A 22846-nucleotide genomic window follows, 5' to 3' on the forward strand; every position below is an offset into this window, starting at 1 on the left:
TCTTCCTCAGGGATGTGTTTTGGGTCTGTATCCTGGTCCCTTGTTTCTCCTGCTTTCTCTTGCTTCTTTGTGTGGACTGTGATGCTCTGTTGTCTTTAAGGCATTGTGATTTTTTTGTGTTGGTATTTAATTGGTGATAATATGTTGGAGTGACTTGCCCACAATTTTCGTTTTCTTTGTCTTGTTTGTATGTTATCTGTACAGGCAGGTTACTGTGCTGTGCTCCTGTATTCAGTAGTTGACAGCACTTAGACACTCACAACCTGTCTCTTTTCCTGTTGTCAGCCTCTTGTATTTCCTTGCCGCCCCTGGCAAACAGAGTCAGTTTTTGGGTCCCTGGAATCTGAATGAGAATGCTATTGCTTTAAAATCCAAAATGGTTGCCACTTGTAAACATTCAGAATGGCTGTGCCCTCCGGACAGCAGAAAGTCCACAGCTCATGTTGTCTCCCTCCTTGCTGTTTCCCTTCCTAGTCATAGGCCACCAGACAGTTGTCCCTGCAGCCCTTGGTGACTGGGACTGATCTTTAGGCCAATTCTCAGGTCCCAACACCACTTGGAAATATTCAGGCTGTTCGTCTCGTCAGAGTAGCTGACAGTCTGCAGCTTTGACCATCTCTGTACTCATTGTTTTCATTCAGGTTTTTCTACTAGTTGGTGCCTAATCCACTTCTGTATAGTTCTTTTCAAAGCTCAGGACTTCAGGATTATTTTCTGTATCTCTGTCAATTGGTTTTTCTTTTCTTTATTGAAGAGGATCTCTGTCGCTTGTCTGCCTATTATTCCATCTTACCAGAAATCTTGGTTTGGCTTTTGTATAGAGATGATTAAGGAGCTTTGGTGGTGTAGTGGTTAAGGCATTTGGCTGCTAACCAAAAGGTCAGTGGTTCAAACCTACTGTGGTAGTTCAGTTTGTGTGTCAACTTGGCTGGGCAGCTGCTGGTAGTTATTCCCCATGATAGGCTGGCACTCAACTCCATGGTGGGATCTACCACAAGCAGCTGAGTAGCTGCCTTTGGGATGTGGTCTGCTTCCTGTATATAAGGAGAAGCCTTGGGAATGTTCTCTAGCCTATGGCATGCTTGGACCCTACATGTAGCCATGTCATTGTTCAGCAGCCTGCTATGCTCTGCTGACCTTCAGACTTATAATGAACTTAAGTTAATGGCCTGCCTTGTGGTTTGGTAACATCGGGACTGGTTACCCATTTGTGGTATATTCCCATCAGAGTGGCACCAGATAACCACGATACCCACCATCCCCTCTGTGGAAGACAGATGAGGCATTCTGCATCCGTAAAGATTTACAGCCTTGGAAACCCAGTGGGGGTTGCTGTGAGTCAGAATCGACTTGATGGCATTGAGTTTGGGTTATTCTTTTTTTTCCAGACAGAGATGATTATGTATTTTTTTTTTTTTTACCCTTTTTAATAATGAATTATGTTCATTAATTTTAGAATGTTAAAACCAACTTTGAATTCCTAGAGTAAACCCTGCTTTCACATGATACATATATTGCTGTTATGGTGCAGTGAGGCATTTGACTGCTAACCAGAAGGTTGGCAGTTCAAAACCACTGGCCATTCCACTGAAGGAAGGTGGAACAGTTTACTTCTGTAAAGATTTACCCCTCAGAAACACAGTGGGGGTCACTATGAGTTGAAATTGAGTTGAAGGCAGTGGGTTTGGTGTTCTGTTTGCTCCTTTTTTTTTTTTTTTTTTAATGGATTTTTGTGTTTATGTTCATGAGGAATACTGGTCTATAGTTTTCTTTAATGCAGTTATCTCTGATTTTGGGATCAGAGTCATACTGGCCTCCTTTTATCTTAAAAGAGTTTTGTAGAAAATGAAAAAAACCCAGAATTTTCCTTGTGAAAGGGTTTTAAACTATGAATTCAGTTTCTTTAGTAAATAATGAGATTATTCAGATTTTCTATATTTTGCAGTAGTTTTTGCTTTAATTACTGTTGTCTTGGATGAGAGATAGTAAAGTCGGGCACATATCAAGAGACAGAGAAACAGGGACAGAGATAGAAAGAGAGACCATGAAAGTGTTAAAGGTTCTATTATATTCACATTTCTCTGGGTGAAAAATACAGCATACCATGTAGGACCACTCAAGAGGTTGTACCCTATGATAGAGTAACAGTAAGCTGGAATTGTAGGTAATGGGTTATATATGGCAAACAAGATGAGGATAGCTAGGTTTCACAGGCTTCTTGGGAATTGAGCATTTTGAATAATTCTACAGGTTCAGTGGGCATAAGGGTTGTCCCTAGTTGTTTGGTACCTGGCCATGGGGCAATTACTGTGCATGCTGAGTAATCTAGAAGTGTGAGAACCAGATAAGGGAGGGTAGAGTAGAACTAAACAGCCTCTGTTGTTGTTATGTGCTGTTGAGTCGGATCTGACTCATAGCAACCCCTCCTTGAGTTTCCAAGGCGGTATCACTATGGAAGTAGATTGCCCAACCTCCCATCCGAGGAGTGGCTGGTGGATTTGAACCACCAGCCTTCTGGTTAGCAGTCAAGTGCCTTAGTCACTATGCTACCAGAGCTCCCAATAGCCTCTATTATGGTCTAAAAACTGTGTCAAGACAGCATTGTAAGGGGAAAAAGAGCCCCAACTATATTACAGTTTTCATAATATAAATCTTTTAAGGAGTTTATTTTATCTAAGTAATTGAGATATAGTGGTTCTTAATATTTTCTTTCCTTTTAATATTCACAGGACTGTTAGTAATGTCTTCTCTTTAATTCCTATTATTGATAATTTTTAAAAAAATATTTTCATTAGCTGTAGAATTTAGGTTGACATTGTGTTTCTTTCAGCATAAGAAAGGATTTTTTTCCCAATATCTCTGGCTTGCGTAATTTCTAATGATAAATCAGTAGTAATTCTTATCTTTGTTCTCCTGCAAGTTTCTTAGCTGCTTTTAAGATTTTCTCTTTGTTACTAGTTTTTAGGCAGTTTGACTATGGCATGTCTTGGTTTGTTTTTCTTTGTACGTATCTTGCTTGGAGTTTATTGAGCTTCTTAGATCTGTGGTTTGATATTTTTTTAAAAAATCAAATTTGAGAACATTCTGCTCGTTTTATCTTTTTTTTTCTTTTTTGGTCTCCCTAACTCTGTCTCATGGGTTAGTAAAGTTTTGGGGAAAAAAAAAAAAAAGTCCTCTGTCTCTCTCAGGGATCCTTAGTGGTGCAGTGGTTAGTGCTGAGCTGCTAATCAAAAGATTGGTGGTTCGAACTCACCAGCTGCTCCACAGCAAAAGGATCTGGCCGTTGGATTCTGTAAAGCTTTATAGCCTTAGAAACCCTGTGGGACAATTCTAGGCTCATTTGATGAGTTGGAATTGACTCCGCAGCAGCAGGTTTGATTTTGGATATGCCTTTGTGTAACAAGTTGGATAGTTTCTATTGCCCTGTCTAGTCTGCTCTCAAATCAATGGAGTGATTTTTTTTTATTTTTAAATTTCAGAAGTTATGTTTCTCAGCTCTAGCAGTTTCATTGTATTTTAAAAGCCCATTGTGTTTTCTTCTCATTATGCTCATGTTTTTTGCTTGGAATATTTTTACAATAGCTATTTTAAAGTCTTTGCCAATTTCATCATTATTGTCATTTCTAGGGCAATATTTTTGGTTTTTCTTCTTCTTTGGGACATATTTCTTGCCTCTTCATATCTAGTAATTTTAAATTGGATATTTGCTGTTTTAATATTGTAATATGTAATGTTTTACATGTAATTACAACATGCAATGTTGTAATATATGTCTAGATTTTTAAAAACTTTGTGCTCTGAGAAATAATTATAGATTCATAGAAAATTGCAAAGAAATGCACAGGGAAATCTTGTGTACTTTTCCCCAGTCTCTTCCCGCTGTTAACTTCTTACACAACTGTAGCACAGGATCAGTATTGTTCAAGAAATTGGTACTGGTATAATGCATAGAGTTTGTTCAGATTTCAGTAGTCATGCATGTACTGGTGTGTGTGTGTGTGTGTATGTGTGTGTAATGGCTTTATGCAGTCTTATCGTTTATGTAATCTTGCTACCACCACAGTTAACAGAATGAGCTATGCTGTCACAAGACTCCCTCATGTTACCTCTTTATAATGAATCCCCCCACCCTTAACCTCAGCAACCACCCTTTGATTCTCTATTTCTGTAATTATGTTCTTTCATGAATGTTACATAAACTGGAATCATGCAATATGCATCCTCTTGAGATTGGCTGTTTTTTTCTTCTTCTTCTTTTTTTTTTTTTTTTAACTCAGCATAATTTCCTTGAGGATTATCCAAGTTTCTGTGTTTACCTAAAGTGCGTTTCTTTTTACTACTGAATAATAATCCAAGGAATGATATACCATAGTTTGTTTAATCATCTGAATTTTTTTTAAGGTGGTAAGTTTGATTTGCAAAATAGTTAAGTACTATTTTGTGTGTCAGCTTGATGTTTTTAAGGCTTGTGTTTTAAGCTTTGTTAAGGTAGGGAGCTCTGGTAGCATAGTGGCTAAGACACTTGCCTGCTAACCAGATGGCGGGCGGTTCAAACCCACCAGCCACTCCTCAGAAGGAAGGTTGGGCAATCCTACTTCGTAGTGATACTGCCTCGGAAACCCAAGGAGGGGTCGCTATGAGTCGGGGCTGACTCGACGGCACATAACAACAACAACAACAAGGTAGGTCTGGGGCGGGGGAGCCAAACTCAATGCAATCGAGTCAACTCTGACTCAGAGTGACCCTATGGGACAGAGTAAAACTGCCCATAGGTTGTCCAAAGCTACCAAATCTTTCTCCCTCAGAGTACAGCTGATGGTCTGAACTGCCAGCCTTTCAGTTAGTAACCAAGCACTTTAACACTGCTCCACCAGTGATGATGGGTAGCCTTTACTATAGATCTAGTTTGTCCCTGCTTCTAAGGGTGACCTTTCTGGCTGCTCTATTAAACAACAACAAAATCCCTGTTTGCTTCCTTAGAATTTGAAAGTATCTCTACTCCTTGAAAGATCCCATAGTTGATCCTCTTACAGCTACTCAATAATTGTTCCTTGGCCCACCCTTGTTGATTGTCCACTCTGTGTGTCATCTTGGTATTCAGTCAGAGACAAAAGGTGAACTCCTATCCAGATTTCTGGAGCTCTTTCTCATATTTGTATCATCTTTTCTGCCACTCTGTACCTTGCAAAATCAACTGCCTCTTCTGTCTCCTCAACATAGGGAGACTGCTGTCCTCTTCGGAAGTTGTAGTCCAAAAATGCCTCCAGGTAGATAGCTAGGGCAATCATGCTGTTATTATGGGCAATCATAGAACTCACTTTTTTTTTTTTTTTTTTTTTAATTTTTATTGTGATTTGGGTGAATGTTTACAGAGCAGATACACTTTCCATATTGCAGCTCACATACACTTTGTCTCATGACATTGACTACAATTTACCAAAATGCAACAGCTCCTGTCTCACTTCCCCCCTGTGTCCATCCCTCCATGCACTCCTGCCCCCTGAGCTGTCTCCCTATGCCTAAACAGCCCTTCTTTCTCCCATGATTGTTCTCTCCAAGGAGTGTATTTACCTAATGTAAATGTTCATATGCCTGTCTTTTGTTTGGCTGGAAGCCACAGGAGTGGGTTCAGTTCCAGACGTGAGGGCAGCTAGGCACCATAGTCTGAGGGGTTCCACCAGGACTTATTAGACTAGCAAACCTGGTCCTTTTCATACTTTTTTGTTTTATGATTTTAAGGAAAAACTCTATTTTTATAGTGGGAAAACAAGTCCAGAAATGCTTTCTCTGTCATTGTTGGCAGTAGAAATCTCAGTTTATTTCTAGTTCAGTTGTTTGGAAATGGAAAAGGAATTTTTCTCAAGCATTATTTTTTATTTTGTATCTTTAGATATTATTTTAATTTACATTTAGCTTTTGAATAAAAAGTTCATATGCTTCAAAATTCAAAGAGTCCAAAAGGATATACAATAAAGTCACCTTTTCTCATTTTCCAGCTGTTCATTTCCTATTCTTGTTATTAATTTTCTTAATTTCTTTTCTATTTTGTACTATTCTTAATTTCTTTTGTATCCTTCAAGAGACTTGATGCATATTTTGATAATATATATCTCACACAGAAATGTTCTCTACAGAAATGTGGAAATATATTGTTTCTTCCCCAAATCCTTGTTTTAAAGAAATGATAGCATTCCTATACTCCTCTTTCTGTACCTCATGTCTTTTCTTTGTTTTTCTTCACAACTTAGAGATCTTTGCTTTTATTACATGAAAAACTTTTCATTCTTTTTTTAGCTGTGTGGCAATATAATAGTATGAATGTATCATAATTTATTTATTTAGTGTGGTTGTTCCCAGTCTTTCACTGTTACTGACATTGCTAAGGTGAATAATCTTATGTGGAAATACTACCTCCTATGTGCAAGTATGCATAAAATAAATTTTTAGAAATGGATTTCTCTATCAAAGAGTATGGGAATTTTAAATTTTGATTGCTTTCGCCAGTTTTACTGCTATAGAATTTGTATGATTTTATTTGTACCACTAATGTGTACAGTTACTATTTTCCCATGCCACTCTGACTTCATGTGTTACAAATTTATATAATGTTTGAAATAATGAAGTTCTTAGAGTACTCGTCAAAACATATTTGCAAAACAAAAACTAGAAGAACATAATAGTTCTGTTATTAGTGTTTAAAGAACATTGAGTGGAAATTTGTTTAAGCACAGACTTTATATAGCAATTATAACAGATGATATACTTTTTTATTGATATATTTTTAGGTGTTTAATAATAGCTTTTTTTTTTTTTGCATTTATTGTATGTGTCCTATGTACCAGGACTTTGTTATTAAGTTAACATACATTATAAACTCTATAATTTTTAAATCAGTTCTATAAGATAGATAGAATGTATTATCTTCATTTCACAGATAAGAATCCTGGCTCAGTAAATTTTAAGCTTAAGTTCAATTTGCTCTGTAAACTTTCACCTAAATTACAATTAATAAAACAATTTTTTTTTAAAAAAAAGGTCAATCCCAAGTTTTTTATAAACCCTAGATTATTGTCATATTTTCAGAGATGAGTGACATTGGACTTTAATCTTTATTTAATTTTACTCCAGTATTTTGGTCTTTCCCTCTCTTTTATATAGAACAATTAGAATGAGTATAATTTCAGCCAGGATCAAGGTCTTTTGGGGTTGCCAAATTGAATTGAGGAAAGTCCAAATAAAATTTGCAAGAGTTAGAAGCCCCAGATAAAAAGAAAAGAGTTGAAAGTTAGTGTTTGCATATGTGTAAAAGAAAGAGCATGCACACTGCTTCTCTGAGAAAAGATGTTAAGTGCCTAATATAGATTCCACTTTTATCTATTATCTCATTTGAGTTGCGGAAAGTGGGAGAAAATGGCAAAGTTACAGAATTATTGGCAAGGTAAGACAGGTAGAATCATAGTAATTGGGTCAAAAAGCTTGTTTTTATCCCCAAACAGTGTAGTTGCTATTGGAATGATCTTGTATTACTTTGTAGGAATCAGCCTTTAGGCGTTTAATTTTTAATATATCCCCAACATTTATGTTTAATTGTACATAATTTAGAATCCTACCACGGCTACTAGGTTGAATTTCAGAGCAGAACTTTTATAAGAAAATCTTGGTCAGCATAATTTCCATAGAGCTAAATGTGACACAGCCCATATTCTACGGATTTTTAAAAACTCCTTTAAAATTTGGATTATTTTAATTTCAGTTTTTTTCCCCTTCCCACCCCACTTTACAGACATTTCAACCTACGAATGAAGAGGGACACTTCCCTTTTCAGTGATGAATTTAAAGTAGAAACATCAAATAAAGTACTTGATTATGATACCTCTCATATTTACACTGGACATATTTTTGGTAAGTTGAACCTTAAAAAGAACTCCTTTCTTTATTTTTTTTTTCTACATAAGGAAGTATGTATTTTTTTGAAGCATAAGCAAATATTTTAGAAAGCTGTTTAAATCCCGAGGAAATGAAACATGTTGTGAAGGGTAATGGTCTTTGAAAAATAGAGTAATCCTTGCATTTATCTTTACATGTATGCTGGCTTCTGAAAGGTATGAATTTTGACTTTCTTTACTACCTCCAAAATGTTAGATTTTTGAAAAAGGAAAAATTGATGATTTCTATAATTTTCTGATATTCTTGGTTTCTAAGCAAGAAATTAGTGGTAACTTTGTTGCATTTTATAAGAAAAGAAGAAAAATTTAGAAGGAAACTTCCTTCTAAATTTTAACAGCTGGAAATTATGTGACAAAATAATTCATAGGAAAATCCCCCTTAAGGGATATTTAGCATCTTTGCTTCTGTTCAGTTTTAGCAAATTTCTTTTGCTACATCAGAGTAAAAATGTGTTAGGGTGGAGGGAGGAGAGGAAGGTGCAGGGGAAAAGCACACGTAACCCAGTAGAAAGTTATATTTCATTGTTTTGTAGTGGGAAGAACAGAACAATTATAGAAGTCATAAAATAGCTGAAAAATCAAAGCCATCTAAAGATATTAAAAAAAAAAAAAAAAACCTCACTGCTGTCGAGTCAATTTCAACTCATACCAGCCCCTCATTGGGTTTCTGAGGTGGTATCTCTATGGAAGTAGATTGCCCAGTCTTCTTTCCGAAGAGTGGCTGGTGGATTTGAACCAGCAGCCTTCTGGTTAGCAGTCAAATGCTTAAGTCACTATGCCATCGGAGCCCCCACTCAGAATATTAGAGAGAGGCAAAATGTCATTGTGTTATAACCCTAAATAAATACTCAAGATAATCCTCAGTTATTAACAAAAAGTTGAACTGGTTCAAATTTTATTGCTATATATTAGAGATTTTCATATAAAATTACATTAAGTTTTTTTTTTAGGCCGGCACCTGAGATAGCTGGGTGTGAGGCTTGGGGGCTGCTTTTCACTTGGGAGTGGCTCTATTTTAAGTCCGGGGCCCAATATAGGTGTGTAAGGAGTTTGGGAGCTGTTTCTCACTTGGGGACAGCTCTATTTTAAGACCAGGGCCTGAGGTAGGCTGGCTCAGAGCTTGGGGGCTGCTTTTCACTTGCGGGTGGCTCTGTATTAAGGCGGGGCCCGAAGTAGGTGGGCCCGGAGCTTGGGGGCTGCTTTACACTTGGAGGCAGCTCTTTGTTAAGGCTGGGGCCTAAGGTAGGGGGGTGCAGGGCTCCGGGGCTGCTTTTTGCTGGGGGGCAGCTTTATTTTAAGGCCGGGACCTGAAGTAGGTGAGTGCAGAGGGGTTAGGAACAACTGAGGGAGATGAATTTATCTGTCAGTTTGTTGTCCTGTGGTGGCTTATGTGTTGCTGTGAGGCCAGAGACTATGCTACTGGTATTGCAAAATGCCGGCAGGGTTACCCATGGTAGACACGTTTCATCGAAGTTTCCGGGCTAAGACAGACTTGGAAGAAGGAAGAGACCATCCACTTCTCAAAGAATTGGCCAGTGAAAGCCTTATGAATTGCAGTAAAACACTGTCTGATATGTTACTGGAAAACTATGAATAGCCCTGAAACTTGTCCAATATGGTACCAGAAGATGAGCCCATCAGGTTGGAAGGTACTCAAAATTTGACTAGGGAAGAGCTGACTCCTCAGAGTAGAGATAACCTTAACAATATGTATAGTGTAAAGCTTTCAGGACCTCCATTGGCTGATATGGCATGACTCAAAATGAGTAGAAATAGATGCAAACATCCTTTAATAATTGGAACATGGAATGTACAAATATGACTCTAGGAAAATTGAAAGTTGTCAAAAATGAGATGGAATGCATGAAAATCAATATCCTAGGTATTAGTGAGCTGATGTGGACTGGTTTTGGCTATTTTGAATCAGACAACCATATGATCTACTATGCCAGAATGACAAATTGAAGAGGAATGGTGTGGCATTCATTGTCAAAAGAGTGTTTCAAGATCTATCCTGAAGTACAGTGGTGTCAATGATAGGATAATATCCATATGCCTACAAGGAAGACCAGTTAATACTACTGTTACTCAAATTTATGCACCAACCACCAAAGCCAAAGATGAGGAAATTGAAGATTTTTACCAACTTCTGCAGTCTGAAATTGACAGATGACGTATTGGGCAAATCTGCATCAAAAGATCTCTTTCTAGTGAAGGTCAAAGATGTGTTCTTGAAGACTAAGGTGTGCCTAACGGAAGCTATGGTATTTTCAGTTGCCTCTTATGCATGTGAGAGCTGGACAGTGAATAAGGAAGACTGAAGAAGAGTTGATGCTTTTGAGTTGTGGTGTTGGAGCAGAATGCTAAGAGTAGCATGATCTGCTAAAAGGACTAACATGTCTGTCCTGGAAGAAGTGCAGCTGGAATGCTCCTTGGAAACGAGAATAGCCAAACTTCATTTCACCTGCTTTGCTCATGTTGTCAGAAGGAACCATTCCCTGGAGAAGGATATCATGCTTGGTAAAGTGGAGGGTCAACAAAAAAGGGAAAGCCCTCAATGAGATGGATAGACACAGAGGCTATAATGCTGGGTTCAGGTATAGCAAGGATGGTGAGGCTGGCACAAGACTGGGCAGTGTTTTGTTATGCTGTGCATAGGGTCACTATGAGTAGGAGACAACTCGACAGCACCTAAAAACAACAACAACAAGAAAAATGAAATGCTTAAGAAGTGTTCTTTAGTTTTTCTGATTATGCCAGATAAATGAGACATTTTTATACTTAATTTTTCTCACATGCAGACTAAACCTCTAATTATTAAAAACTTTTTGTACTCTTACAATTCTGTAACTAGAATATTTTTTTTCACCAGACTAGATTTTTAATACAGGTTTCTTATCATTTATTTTGTGAGGCAAATAACTTAATAGTCTTTGCCCTGTTTTGCTAGATGTGGGTCAAGGAAAGTATATTTTTAAATACCAATGTTTTGAGCGTCAGTCCAGGATTAATTCAAAGTCAGCTCACTAGTGTTAATATATATATAAAAAAAAATTAACTCACTGCCATCGAGTTGATTCCGACTCATAGTGACCCCTTCCTGGGTTTCCGAGGCGGTATCACTATGGAAGCAGATTACCCAATCTTCCTTCTGAGGAGTAGCTGGTGGGTTTGACAAACCACCAGCCTTCTGGTTAGCAGTCAAATGCTCAGGTGTTACACCACGAGAGCTCAACTTTAGCAATTGTGAAATGCCTGGTTTATGTTTTAAAGAGAAAAATGTAACAGGTTAGTTTAACTTTTAAAGAACCTCCTCTGTCTTCTGTCCCTCCTTTTCATTTAATGTTTAGTGCTCAGCTTTTCAATGTGATTGTGTTAAGAACCAAACATGCCCTTTTTTCTCTTACTTATTTTCCTAGAGAACTATGATTGATGGAGCAGTTTTACAAATTATTTGTCTGATACTTTAAATAGGATTGTTAGTATACTTTTGTTCTAATTGCTTATGAAATATTTGACACTTTCCTATTAAAAATACATACATTTATAAAACATAAAGGTGATAAGGAAGGTTTATCATATACACTATGTCAGATGGGAAAGGCATTTTTTTTTTTAACAGGCAAATTAAAGCAAAATTTTCAAGACACTTTTAATATCTTTATTTTGAAAAAGTTTATTTTAGCAGTGTCTGTGTGCCTTCTTTTTAAGTTAATTTAACAATTATTTATTGAATGCATATTGAATTTATGCCAGTCACTGTGCTGTGTGCTGGGAATATGATTTATCAATAAGAATGACATTGTATTTCTCATTGTTGTTATTACTAATTAGTATATTTTAAGTAGTAGTTGCTGTTCCCGTCTCATAGCTAGATATATGCATTAATAGATAAAATTAAATACTAAGTTTGTATTCATTATATATATATCTTTTTAAAGCAGTATGAATTGAACATTTATGTACAAATCAACTTTTCAAGAGTTTGTTGCTTTCATTAATAGGTGAAGAAGGAAGTTTTAGCCATGGTTCTGTTATTGATGGAAGATTTGAAGGATTCATCCAAACTCGTGGTGGCACATTTTATGTTGAGCCAGCAGAGAGATATATTAAAGACCGGACTCTGCCATTTCATTCTGTCATTTATCATGAAGATGATATTAGTAAGTACTTAAGTTTTATCAAGTAGCATATTCAAGGCATATGAATAGTTAAAACTATGCAGAGTGTGAGTTAAACATTTACCTCAAGTAGACACACGCCCTGGAGAGAACAATCATGGGAGAAGGAAGGGCTGCTTATGCACAGGGAGATAGCTCAGGGTACAGAAGAGTATGAAGGGATGAACACTGGGAGAAGGTAACTATGGGGAGCAAGTGGGAGGGGAGCTGCTGCATTGTAAATTTTGGTCAATGACATGAGACAAAGTATATGTGAACTGCTGTATGAAAAGTGAATTTACTCTGTAAATCTTCACCCAAATCCAAATAAAATAAAATAAAATTAAAAAATCTATGCAGAGACAAATGAACTCTTAGCTATTTTTCTTAAGTTATTAATTAGGCTAGAGATTAGTTTCACAAGGAAAGTCTCAATGTAATGAATAAAATAGGTCTGTATATGAGGCTGTTTCTTTGTCAGTCCATTCCAGTCTTGTTTTCTTGAGATAATACGACAAATTTAAACTACATGTCAACTAATTCTGATGAGACTAGAAATCTTCATTGCTAATATCAGCCATGTGTGTGGCCCACTGAAGCTAGAATATCATTGTATTATGTAAACTGCAATATGGATATTTATTTAGTGTTAAAAGAATATTTTAAGTATTTTGGTACTTGGACTATTTCTTTGACCTCAGCTTGGCAGGACCCCAGGTTTATCTTTATAGATTTTATCCTCTACCATGGTCTTTATATGATAATAATTTGTTGGTAGAGTTCTTTTCTTGTGTTTTAAGAGTAGAAAATGATTTTAGACTTCACCTTTTAATTCTACCACTGTCTATATATCCATGCTCATCAATCAGTAGAGTACTTCATTGTAATAGTACAGAAATACATTCCTCTAACTTACATGCCTCTTGAATACTTATTTAAATTTTTGAATGTAAATAGATTAGCCTCACATATTTTGCATATTTTCCTCAGTTGGCAGCTTTATCATGGCTTCATTTTCCTTTCTACAACCAGGAATTTATGGTCAATAATTTCATTCTCACCTCTAGTGATATACTGGCATGCCTTAACCATTTTGACTTTTTGCTCCATCAGCTCCCACAGTGTCTGCACTGTAGCCTTTTCAACTGCTTGTTATCTCTGATGCTCGTTTACTGTAGAAAATAACATAGTTATTCTGCTAAATCATGAATTTATTAATGCCCCTTGCCACTCTTCTTACTCATCCCTATTTAATTCCCATTCTAATTTCCCCTCTACATTTCTCCTCAAGCTCCACGCTACAGTCCTCCTTCACAGCCAAGAATATGAACTCCTTTGACTTCCATTCTCTCAACAGAATTATCATGTACCTGGTCTGTATATTGCTTTGTAACTTACTTAGTAATTTGATAATTTTTGTATATTTACCTTCCCTATCAGGATATATAATTTCTTCAAATGCAGTTTCTGTTTCTTTTGCACATGTACTATTCTAAGTTAACCTTTCATCTTTGCAGCAGTTTCTTCTTAAATACTTAATGAATCTTGGAATAATTTCTCTATGATGTTTTCTCTGTTAGATTTTATAAATGATTCAAAATCAAACTAGACTGTTTGGGAAAGGAAGGAGAAAGAAAAGGGTAAATTTCAGATTTTGAAGTTACCATTCCCTTCCTGTCATGTTGTAACCATATTTTTCCTTTGTCTTATGCTTCCATCAGTGCCCTCTGCTGTGCTTGCCTGCCTCTGTTGATTTCTATGATTGTGTTTACTCCTTCTCTTAGCTACTTGTTTGTATATTTAGGGGTAGTCTGTGTTTTTTTTTTTCTTTCCCTTTCATTTCTTCCCTGTAATATAGTTGTATTTTTCATGTTGCTTCCTATACTAACTTCTGAATATCTTTCTTTATGTCAATCTTTCTTTTCCCCAAAGATGATGAATTAAGTTGGAGAATCCGTGATCTTGAAGCTTTTTAATTTTCTACCAATTTAATACCAAAAGGTATTAACTTTACCATTGATTTTGGTTCTTATTTTTTACATGTTCACATAACTGTAAGCTCATACACAGTAAGGAGGCCCTTTCAAATTTTTTATGCTACTGTATACCAATAGTAGTTTTAGAGCTTAGTAATAATAATATTAAAAGTGATTTGGTTTGTAACTTTCTCTAGTAAATGGAAATATAGTGATAGAGGATGAGAAGTATGGGAACAAATTGCCTGGAACATATTTTTTAATGCTTACAAATTTAGATAATAACTTTTGAAAAACTATATGAAAATTTGTCAGATTAACTGTGGCTAAAGAAAGAAAATACTAACTTTTTAGTTTCTAAATTGTTACTACATTCTAGATTTTAGAGCAGAGGTGACAAACTTGTTTTATAAACAGTCAGATAGTAAATAAAATACTTTAGGCTTTGCAGACTATATGATCTCTGTTGCAACTACTTATCTCTGATACTGTCATGTAAAAATAGCCATAGAGATGATGTAAATGAGTGAGCATGGCTGTATTCCAATAAAGCTTTATTTATGCATACTTAAAGTTCATATCATTTTCTCACACACAAAATATTGTTATTTTTTTTCTCCAGCTGTTTAAAAATGTAAAAACCATCCTTACCTAACAGGTGGTAGTATTCATTTGTACTTAACGTACCCCCATTCTAGAGGACAGATAAGTAAATTTAGTTTTCATTGACCCTTTAAATTCTCTAAATATAACACCTAAGGTTCTAGTAATAATAATAGTAGTAGTAGCAGCAGCACCTGACACTGCCTTTACTTGCATTATTTAATTTAATCCTTACAAGAACGCTATGGGGTACATTGTTAGTTGCCATTGAGTTGGCTCTGATTCTTGGTGACTTTCTATATAACAAAACATTGCCCAGCCCTGTGCCATCTTCATGATTGTTGATAAGAGTCCATTGTTGTGCTGTTGTGCCAATCCACTTTATTGAGGGTTTCCCCTGACCCTGTATTTTACTATCTATGCTGCCTTTTTCTGGCAACTGGTCTTTCCTGATGATAGGTCCATCCTTGCTTCTGAGGCGTATTCTGGTTATATTTCTTCTAAGACTGAGTTTGTTCTTCTGGCATTCCACAGTGTATTCCATATTCATGGCCACCCCATAGTTTGAATGCATCAGTTCTTCTGTTGTCCTGCTTTATTCTCATTATATAGATGAAGAAACTAAGGCTTAGAAAAATTATGTCACTTGATTGTGGAGCCTTTGTTCTTTACCCTGTATTCTTCTGCTTCACTCATGGAAGAGAGGTATAAATTCTTACAGTTTTTATTCCAAGGAAGGAGCTCTGGTGGCACAGTGATTAAGGCATTTGACTGCTAACCAAAAGGTTGATGTTTGAACCGATTAGCCATTCCATGGGAGAACGATGAAGCTGTGTGCTTCCATAAATATTTACAGCCTTAGAATCCCTGTAGGGCTGTTCTTCCGTGTCCTAGTGGGTCACTATGAGTTGGAATCGACTCAGTGGCAGTGGGTTTGGTTTGGAATTATGCAAGGACTTCTGGGCATTTCTGAAATCTGTAAGCTTCCCTAAAACCACACATTTGTATCTATTGGTATTTTAAGCCAGATTTCCCCATATTACGTTTAGCAATGGGTGTTTGATTTTACAACCGCTTAAGAGATAGAATGTCCCTTTAAGGACTCATAATTTATTTTCACTACTAAAGTACTATGATTTTTTGGTCACTGTTGTGTATGTCTAAGGAGCTCTGGGTGGCACAGTACCTAAGGCATTTGACTGTTATAACCAGATGGTTGGCAGTTCAAACCCCCAAGCAACTCTGCAGAAGGAAGACTGGACAATCTAATTTGTAAAGATTTACTTCCTCAGAAACCCAGTGGGGGTCGCTATGAGTCAGAATTGACTCAGTGGCATTGGGTTTTTTTGGTTTGGTTGTATATGTCCAAGTGAATTTAATGTCTATATGTATTATACTCACCGAAAGCAAATGGCAGGGGAAGCACACCAACCTCAGATAGGGGTTCTGATGAGAATTGTGCTACTCTCCTTCCTCATAATACTGTTTTTGCAACTGTAGGCATAAATGTATACAACTTCCATGACAAATGATATTGCTGTTCTGGATAAACTTAGAGTATGGCTTCTGAGACTACTGGAACACAGAGACAATTTTCAGCTCAAGTTCTTAATAACTTCTAGATGATTTGATACCCAGTTAGAAGTGTTGGTTATAGCTACATAAAGTTATCAGCTAACATTCACGCTCAATTCTGAACTTAGTTAATAAAAAGTACTTTATTTTAGGACATGGAAGTGTGAACAGTTATCAGAAGGTATGAGTATCAGTTAATCTTCTGCCCCTTGGCACAGTTTATTTTAAAGAAATCAGGAGTAGTAGTATCCCTTAAACTATACTGATAAACTTATTGATAGGGACAGCTCTTAAGAATGACTGATTGTTTGGAATTGATATAATAGTGTACCTTTACAACCTTTTGTGTACTACCTGTCTTGAGAGGCAAAAGGCTAAATAATTTTTCTCTTCTGTCCTTATGTGGAATTTTTTCTCTGAGTTAAAAAAATACATAATAGAAAGCTGTAAAATAAGTATGTTTGGATTTTTTCTTATTATTGATAACACTATTTATTGTCTTGTTTATGATACAGGAAAGCCTCAAAGTTACCTCTGCCTCATAGTAGGAAATACTCATCTTGAGCACGTTTTAAGTCAGCATTTATTTGATCATGTAGTATGAAGTCAGACATTTAAATTTTGATATGTATGTGATTTTCTAAAAAGGTATACATTTATACTTACACCTAGAACGTTAGTATCGATTTAATAATATCTTAATGTACAGTCTGTAGACGTATTTTCCCAGTTGTATCACAAAAATGTTCCATAATTTTCTTTTTAAAATAAATACAGGATTCAACTAAGGTTTATTTGGTACCTTTGATTGTTACGTCTCTAGTTGGTATTATTAGTGTCAGTGAACCAGGCACAAGCACAAAGGTGTCAGAGCACCTGGGGTGGTGCTGGTAAGTGTCAGTGAGCCAGGCTAACAGATGGGTGTCAAAGGGCCTGGGGGCGGCATCAGTAAGCATCAGTGAGCCTGGCACTGGCAGGCAGGTTTTGGAGTGCCTGGGGGAGGCTAGGAAATGAAAGGAACAGTTTGGAGTAGCTAAAAGAGACAAACGTGTCTGTCAGTTTGTCCTATGATGGTGGCTTGCATGTTGCTGTGAGGCTGGAGGCTATGCCACCAGAGTTTCAAATGCCAACAGGCTTACCCATGATGGACAGGCTTCAGCAGATCTTCCAGACTAAGACAGACTCGGAAGAAGGAAGAGGTCATCCAATTCTCAAAAGAATTGGCGGGTGAAAACTTCATGAATAGCAGTGACACACTGTCTGATGCATTGTTGGAAAACTTTATGAATAGCCCTGAAACATTGTCCAATATAGTGCTAGAAGATGAACCCCTCAGGTTGGAGGGCACTCAGAATATGACTAGGTAAGAGCTGCCTCTTCAGAGTAGAGCTGCCCTTACTGATGTAGAAAGAGTAAAGCTTTTGGGACCTTCATTTGCTGATGTAGCACATCTCAAGATGAGAGAAGAAACAGCTGCAAACATCCGTTAATAATTTGAACATGGAATATATGACATACGAATCTAGGAAACTTGAAAGTTGTCAAAAACGAAATGGAACACATAAAGATTGATATGTTGGGCATTAGTGAGCTGAAATGGACTGGTTTTAGCCATTTTTAATCACACAGCCATATGATCTACTATGCCAGGAATGACAAATTGAAGAGGAATGGTGTGTCATTCATCATCACAAAGTGTTTCAAGATCTATCCTGAAATAAAATGCTGTCAGTGATAGCATAATATCCATATACCTATAAGGAAGACCAGTTAATACTGCTATTCAAATTTATGTACCACCCACCAAGGCCAAAGATAAGTGGAAGATTTTTACCAGCTTCTGCAGTCTGAAATTGACTGAACATGCAATCAAGATGTGTTGATTATCACTAGTGACTGGAATGCAAAAGTTAGAAACGAAGGATAACTGGTAGTTGGAAAATATGGCCTTGGTGATAGAAATAACACTGGCAATTGCATGGTAGAATTTTGCAAGACCAATGACTTATTCATTGCAAACACCTTTTTTCCAACAACACAAACGGTAGCTATGCATGTGGACTTCGCCAGATGTAGTACACAGGAATCAGATTGATTACATCTGTGGCAAGAGGTGATGGAGAAGCTCAATATCTCCAGACAAAATAAGTTCAGGAGCTGATTGTGGAACAGACCATAACCTGCCCATATGCAAGCTGAAGCTGAAGGCAATTGAAAGAAGTCCACGAGTGCCAAAATATGACCTTGATTATATTCCTCCTGAATTTAGAGACCATCTAAAGAGTAGATTTGATGCATTGAACACCAGTGACGAAAAACCAGAGGAATTGTGGGGTGACATCAATAACATCATCCATGAAGAAAGCAAAAGATCATTAAAAAGACAGGAAAGGAAGAAAAGACAGAAATGGATGTCAGCAGAGACTCTGAAACTTACCCTTGAACAGGGAGTAACTAAAACAGTGGAAGAAGTGACAAGATAAAAGAGCTGAAAAGAAAATTTCAAAGAGCAGCTGGAGAAGACAAAATCAATTATTATTATAATGAAATGTGCAAAGACCTGGAGTTAGAAAACCAGAAGGGAAGAACATGCTTAGCATTTCTCAAGCTGAAAGAACTGAGGGAAAAATTTAAGCCTCGAGTTGCAATATTGAAAGATTCTACAGGCAATATGTTGAATGATGCAGGAAACATCAAAAGAAGATGAAAGGAATACAGAGAGTCACTATACCAAAAAGAAGTGGTTGCTGTTCATCCATTTCAGGAGGTGGCATATGATCAAGGACCAGGTATTGAAGGAAGAAGTCGAAGCTGCACTGAAGGAAGTGGCAAAAAACAAGGCTCCAGAAATTGATGGATACCCATTGAGATGTTTTAACAAACGGATGCTGCGCTGGAGGCACTCACTTGACTATGCCAAGAGATTTGGAAGACACCTACCTGGCCAGTTGACTGGAAAAGATCCGTATTTGTGCCCCTTCTAAAAACAGGTGATCACACAGAATGTGGAAATTATTGAACAATATCAGTGATATCACATGCAAGTAAAATCTTACTGATGATAATTCAGAAATGGTTGCAGCAGTATATTGACAGAGACTGCCAGAAATCCAAGCTGGATTCAGAAAGGGATGTGGAACAAGGGATATCATAGCTGATGTCAGATGGATCTTAGTTTGAAGCAAACAATACCAGAAAGATGTTTACTTGTCTTTTATTGACTATACAAAGACATTCAATTGTGTGGATCATAACAAATGGTAACTAACACTGAGAAAAACGGGAATTCCAGAACACCTAATTATACTTGTGAAGAACCTGTACATAGATCAGCAGGCTGTCGTTTGAACAGAACAAGGGGATATACCGCGTGGTTTAAAATCAAGAAGGGAGTACATCAGGGTTGTATCCTTTCACCATACGTATTCAATCTGTATGCTGAGCAGAAAATCCAAGAAGCTGCATTATATGAAGAAGAACATGGCATCAGGGTTGGAGGAAAGCTTATTAACAACCTGCAATACACAGACGACACAACTTTGCTTGCTGAAAGTGAGGATGGCTTGAAGCACTTACTGATGAAGGTTGAAGACAACAGTCTGCGGTATGGATTACACTTCAACATAAAGAAAACAAAAATCCTCACAACCAGACCAATAAGCAGCATCACGACAAACGGAGAAAAGATTGAAGTTGTCAAAAACTTCATATTACTTGGTTCCACAATCAGCACTGATGCAAGCAGCGGTCAAGCTATCAGATGACATACAGCACTTGCGCAAATCTGATGTAAAAGACCTCTTTGAAGTGCTGAAGAGCACAGATATCTCCTTGAAGACTAAAATGTGCCTAACCCAAGCCATGATATTTTCAGTCACCTCATATGCATGTGAGAACTCAACAATGAATAAGGAAGACTGAAGAAGAGTTGAGATGTTGGTGAAGAACACTGAAAGTACTGTGGACTGCTAAAAGAACTAAGATGTCTGTCCTGGAAGTAGTGCGGTCGAAATGCTTCTCAGAAGCGAGAATGGCCAGACTTCATCTCACCTACTTTGGTCATGTCAGAAGGGACCATTCTCTGGAGAAGGATGTCGTGCTTGGTAAAGTGGAGGGACAATGAAAAATGGGGTGGCCCTCAACGAGATGGATTGACACAGTGGCTGAAGCGATGGGCTCAGGTATAGTAGGGATTGTGAGGCTTGGACAGGACTGGGCATGTTTCGTTCTGTTGTGCATAAGGTTACTATGAGTTGGAGACAACTCAGTGGCACATAGCAATAATAGTTGGTACTGCTTTCCTGACATCTATAATGAGGAAAAATTGATATATAATAAACTGCTTATGTGTATATATGAGTATATAATTTGTAACTTTTGACATGGCAATTGTTAGTTGCTGTGGAGTTGATTTCAACTCATGATGCCCCCATGCGTATGATGTTGTCATTAGGTGCTTTTGAGTCAGCTCTGACTCATAGCAACACTGTGTCCAACAATTCCTGATCCTACACTAGCCTTACAATTCTTGCTATGCTTAAGCCTGTTGTCACAGCCACTGTGTCAATCCATCTCATTGAGGGGTCTTCCCTATTTTCATCTAATCTACGTGAAATGAAGTCTGTCCCCTCTCAGTTCCAAGGAGCATTTTGGCTGTACTTCTTCCAAGACAGATTTTTTTTGTTCTCTTGGCAGTCCATGGTGTTTTCAGTATTCTTTGCCACCATAATTCAAATGCATGAATTCTTCTTTCTTATTCATTGTCCATGCATATGAGGCGATTGAAAATAACATAGTTTGAGTCAGGCACACCTTGGTCTTCAAAGGAACATCTTTGCTTTTTAACACTTTAAAGAGGTCCTTTGCAGGAGATTTGCCCAGTACAATATGACATCTGTTTGTTTGACTCCTGCTTCCATGGTTGTTGATTGTGGATCCAAATGAAGTTAAATCCCTGACAACTTCAGTCTTTTCTCTGTTTATCATGATGTTGCTTATTGGTCCAGTTGTTAGGATTTTTTTCTTTATGTTAAGGTGTAATCCATACTGAAATCGTAGTCTTTGATCTTCAGTATTGTAGTGTGAATGTATCTGTGAAACTGTCATCATAATCAAGACGTTGTTGTTGTTACATGCCATCGAGTCATCTCTGACTTACAGCAACTCCTGTAATCTTTATTATATATTTATAATCAAGATAGTCAACATAACTAAAACCAAACCCAAACCCTTTGCTGTTGAGTTGATTCAAATTCATGGTGACTCTGTGTGTGCAGAGTAAAACTCCTCCATAGAATTTTCTTGGCTGCAGTCATTGTGGAAGCAGTTCACAAGGACTTTCTTACGTGAGTGGGTTTGAGCTGCCAACCTGTAGCTGATTGCAAGTGAACATATCTGTGTATTTGAACATATAGTATAAAATTCCTCGCCAGAGTGTTCCTCCCGCTCAACATAATCCTTTCCTCTTACCCATCCCTACCTTTTTCTTCTTTACTCATTGCCATTGAGTCGATTCTGACTCATTGTGACCCTGTAGGACAGAATAGAACTGGCCCGTAGGGTTTCTAAGGCTGCAATCTTTATGGAAGCAGACTGCCACATTTTTCTCCTGCAGCATAGCTGGTAGGTTTGCATGGCAAACTTTTTGGTTAGCAGCCCAAATGGTTAAGCACTGTGCCACCAGGGCTTCCCTTCTTCCCTAGGCAATTATTAATGTATAGATGAGTTTGCATTTTCTATAATTTATATAAATTCAAGTAAATATTATGTACTCTTTTTTAACTTTATGACATCTTTAGCTCAACATAATTATTTTGAGATCCATCCATGTTCATTCTTTCTTATTGATGTATTCTTTCTTATTCATGTATTGTAGTATACTATCTTATTAAAAATAAATAACCAAACTCACTGCCGTCAAGTTGCATCCAACTCATAGCGACCCTTCCTTAGGTTTCTGAGGCGGTATCTCTTTGGAGGTAGATTGCTCAATCTTCCTTCCGAAGAATGGCTGGTGAGTTTGAACTGCCAGTCTTTTGGTTAGCAGTCAAATGTCTTAGGCACTATGCCACCAGAGCTCTTACCTTATGGATTCACCAAAATCTGTTTATGTATTTGCCTGTTGGATATTTGGCTTGTTTCCAGTTTTTTACTATCTCAAACTAAACTACTATCAAGTTTTTGATATTAACTCATCATCTATTGGTTGATTAAAGAGAAACTAAATTTTGAAAAGAGGCGAAGAGGTGAAATAAATACCAAAGACAATAATAGGTCTTTTTCTGCTGCCTGAGCTGTAGTGAGGAAACACTTTAGAAATATGAGCCTTGTGGAAATAAGAGAATAGAAGGAATGTTCATTTTATGTGAGGTGTATGTAGACTTTTTTTCCCCCAAAACTCATACTTAACCTTTTAAGATACAGCTCATGTAAAATAAATAAATAAATAATAAGAAAAGATATTACTTCCAGTATATAATCTTCTAGAAGCTTTTATTGACCCCTCAGTTCTGAGCTCTCCATCTTTAGTGTTGCTTATGTATTGGTGAATCCTCCTTAGGTATTGAATCCAACAGTTTAAAGGTCA

At 37.1% G+C, this 22846-nt stretch overlaps 1 protein-coding gene across 1 annotated transcript in view; it reads left to right on the plus strand.

Moving 5' to 3' along the window:
* The window catches only part of ADAM10 (ADAM metallopeptidase domain 10), a 149545-nt gene that overhangs the window by 47115 nt on the left and 79584 nt on the right, over window positions 1-22846 (plus strand). The window contains exons 2-3 of the mRNA XM_007958450.2: window positions 7784-7902; window positions 11951-12109. Of these exons, the coding sequence (XP_007956641.2) occupies window positions 7800-7902; window positions 11951-12109 (262 nt within the window). The 5' untranslated portion in view covers window positions 7784-7799. The remainder of the gene's footprint in view (window positions 1-7783; window positions 7903-11950; window positions 12110-22846) is intronic.

The sequence above is a fragment of the Orycteropus afer genome, unplaced genomic scaffold (assembly GCF_000298275.1).
Source record: "Orycteropus afer afer isolate SDZICR_OR568_19922 unplaced genomic scaffold, OryAfe1.0 scaffold00015, whole genome shotgun sequence".
NCBI classification, from domain to species: domain Eukaryota; kingdom Metazoa; phylum Chordata; class Mammalia; order Tubulidentata; family Orycteropodidae; genus Orycteropus; species Orycteropus afer.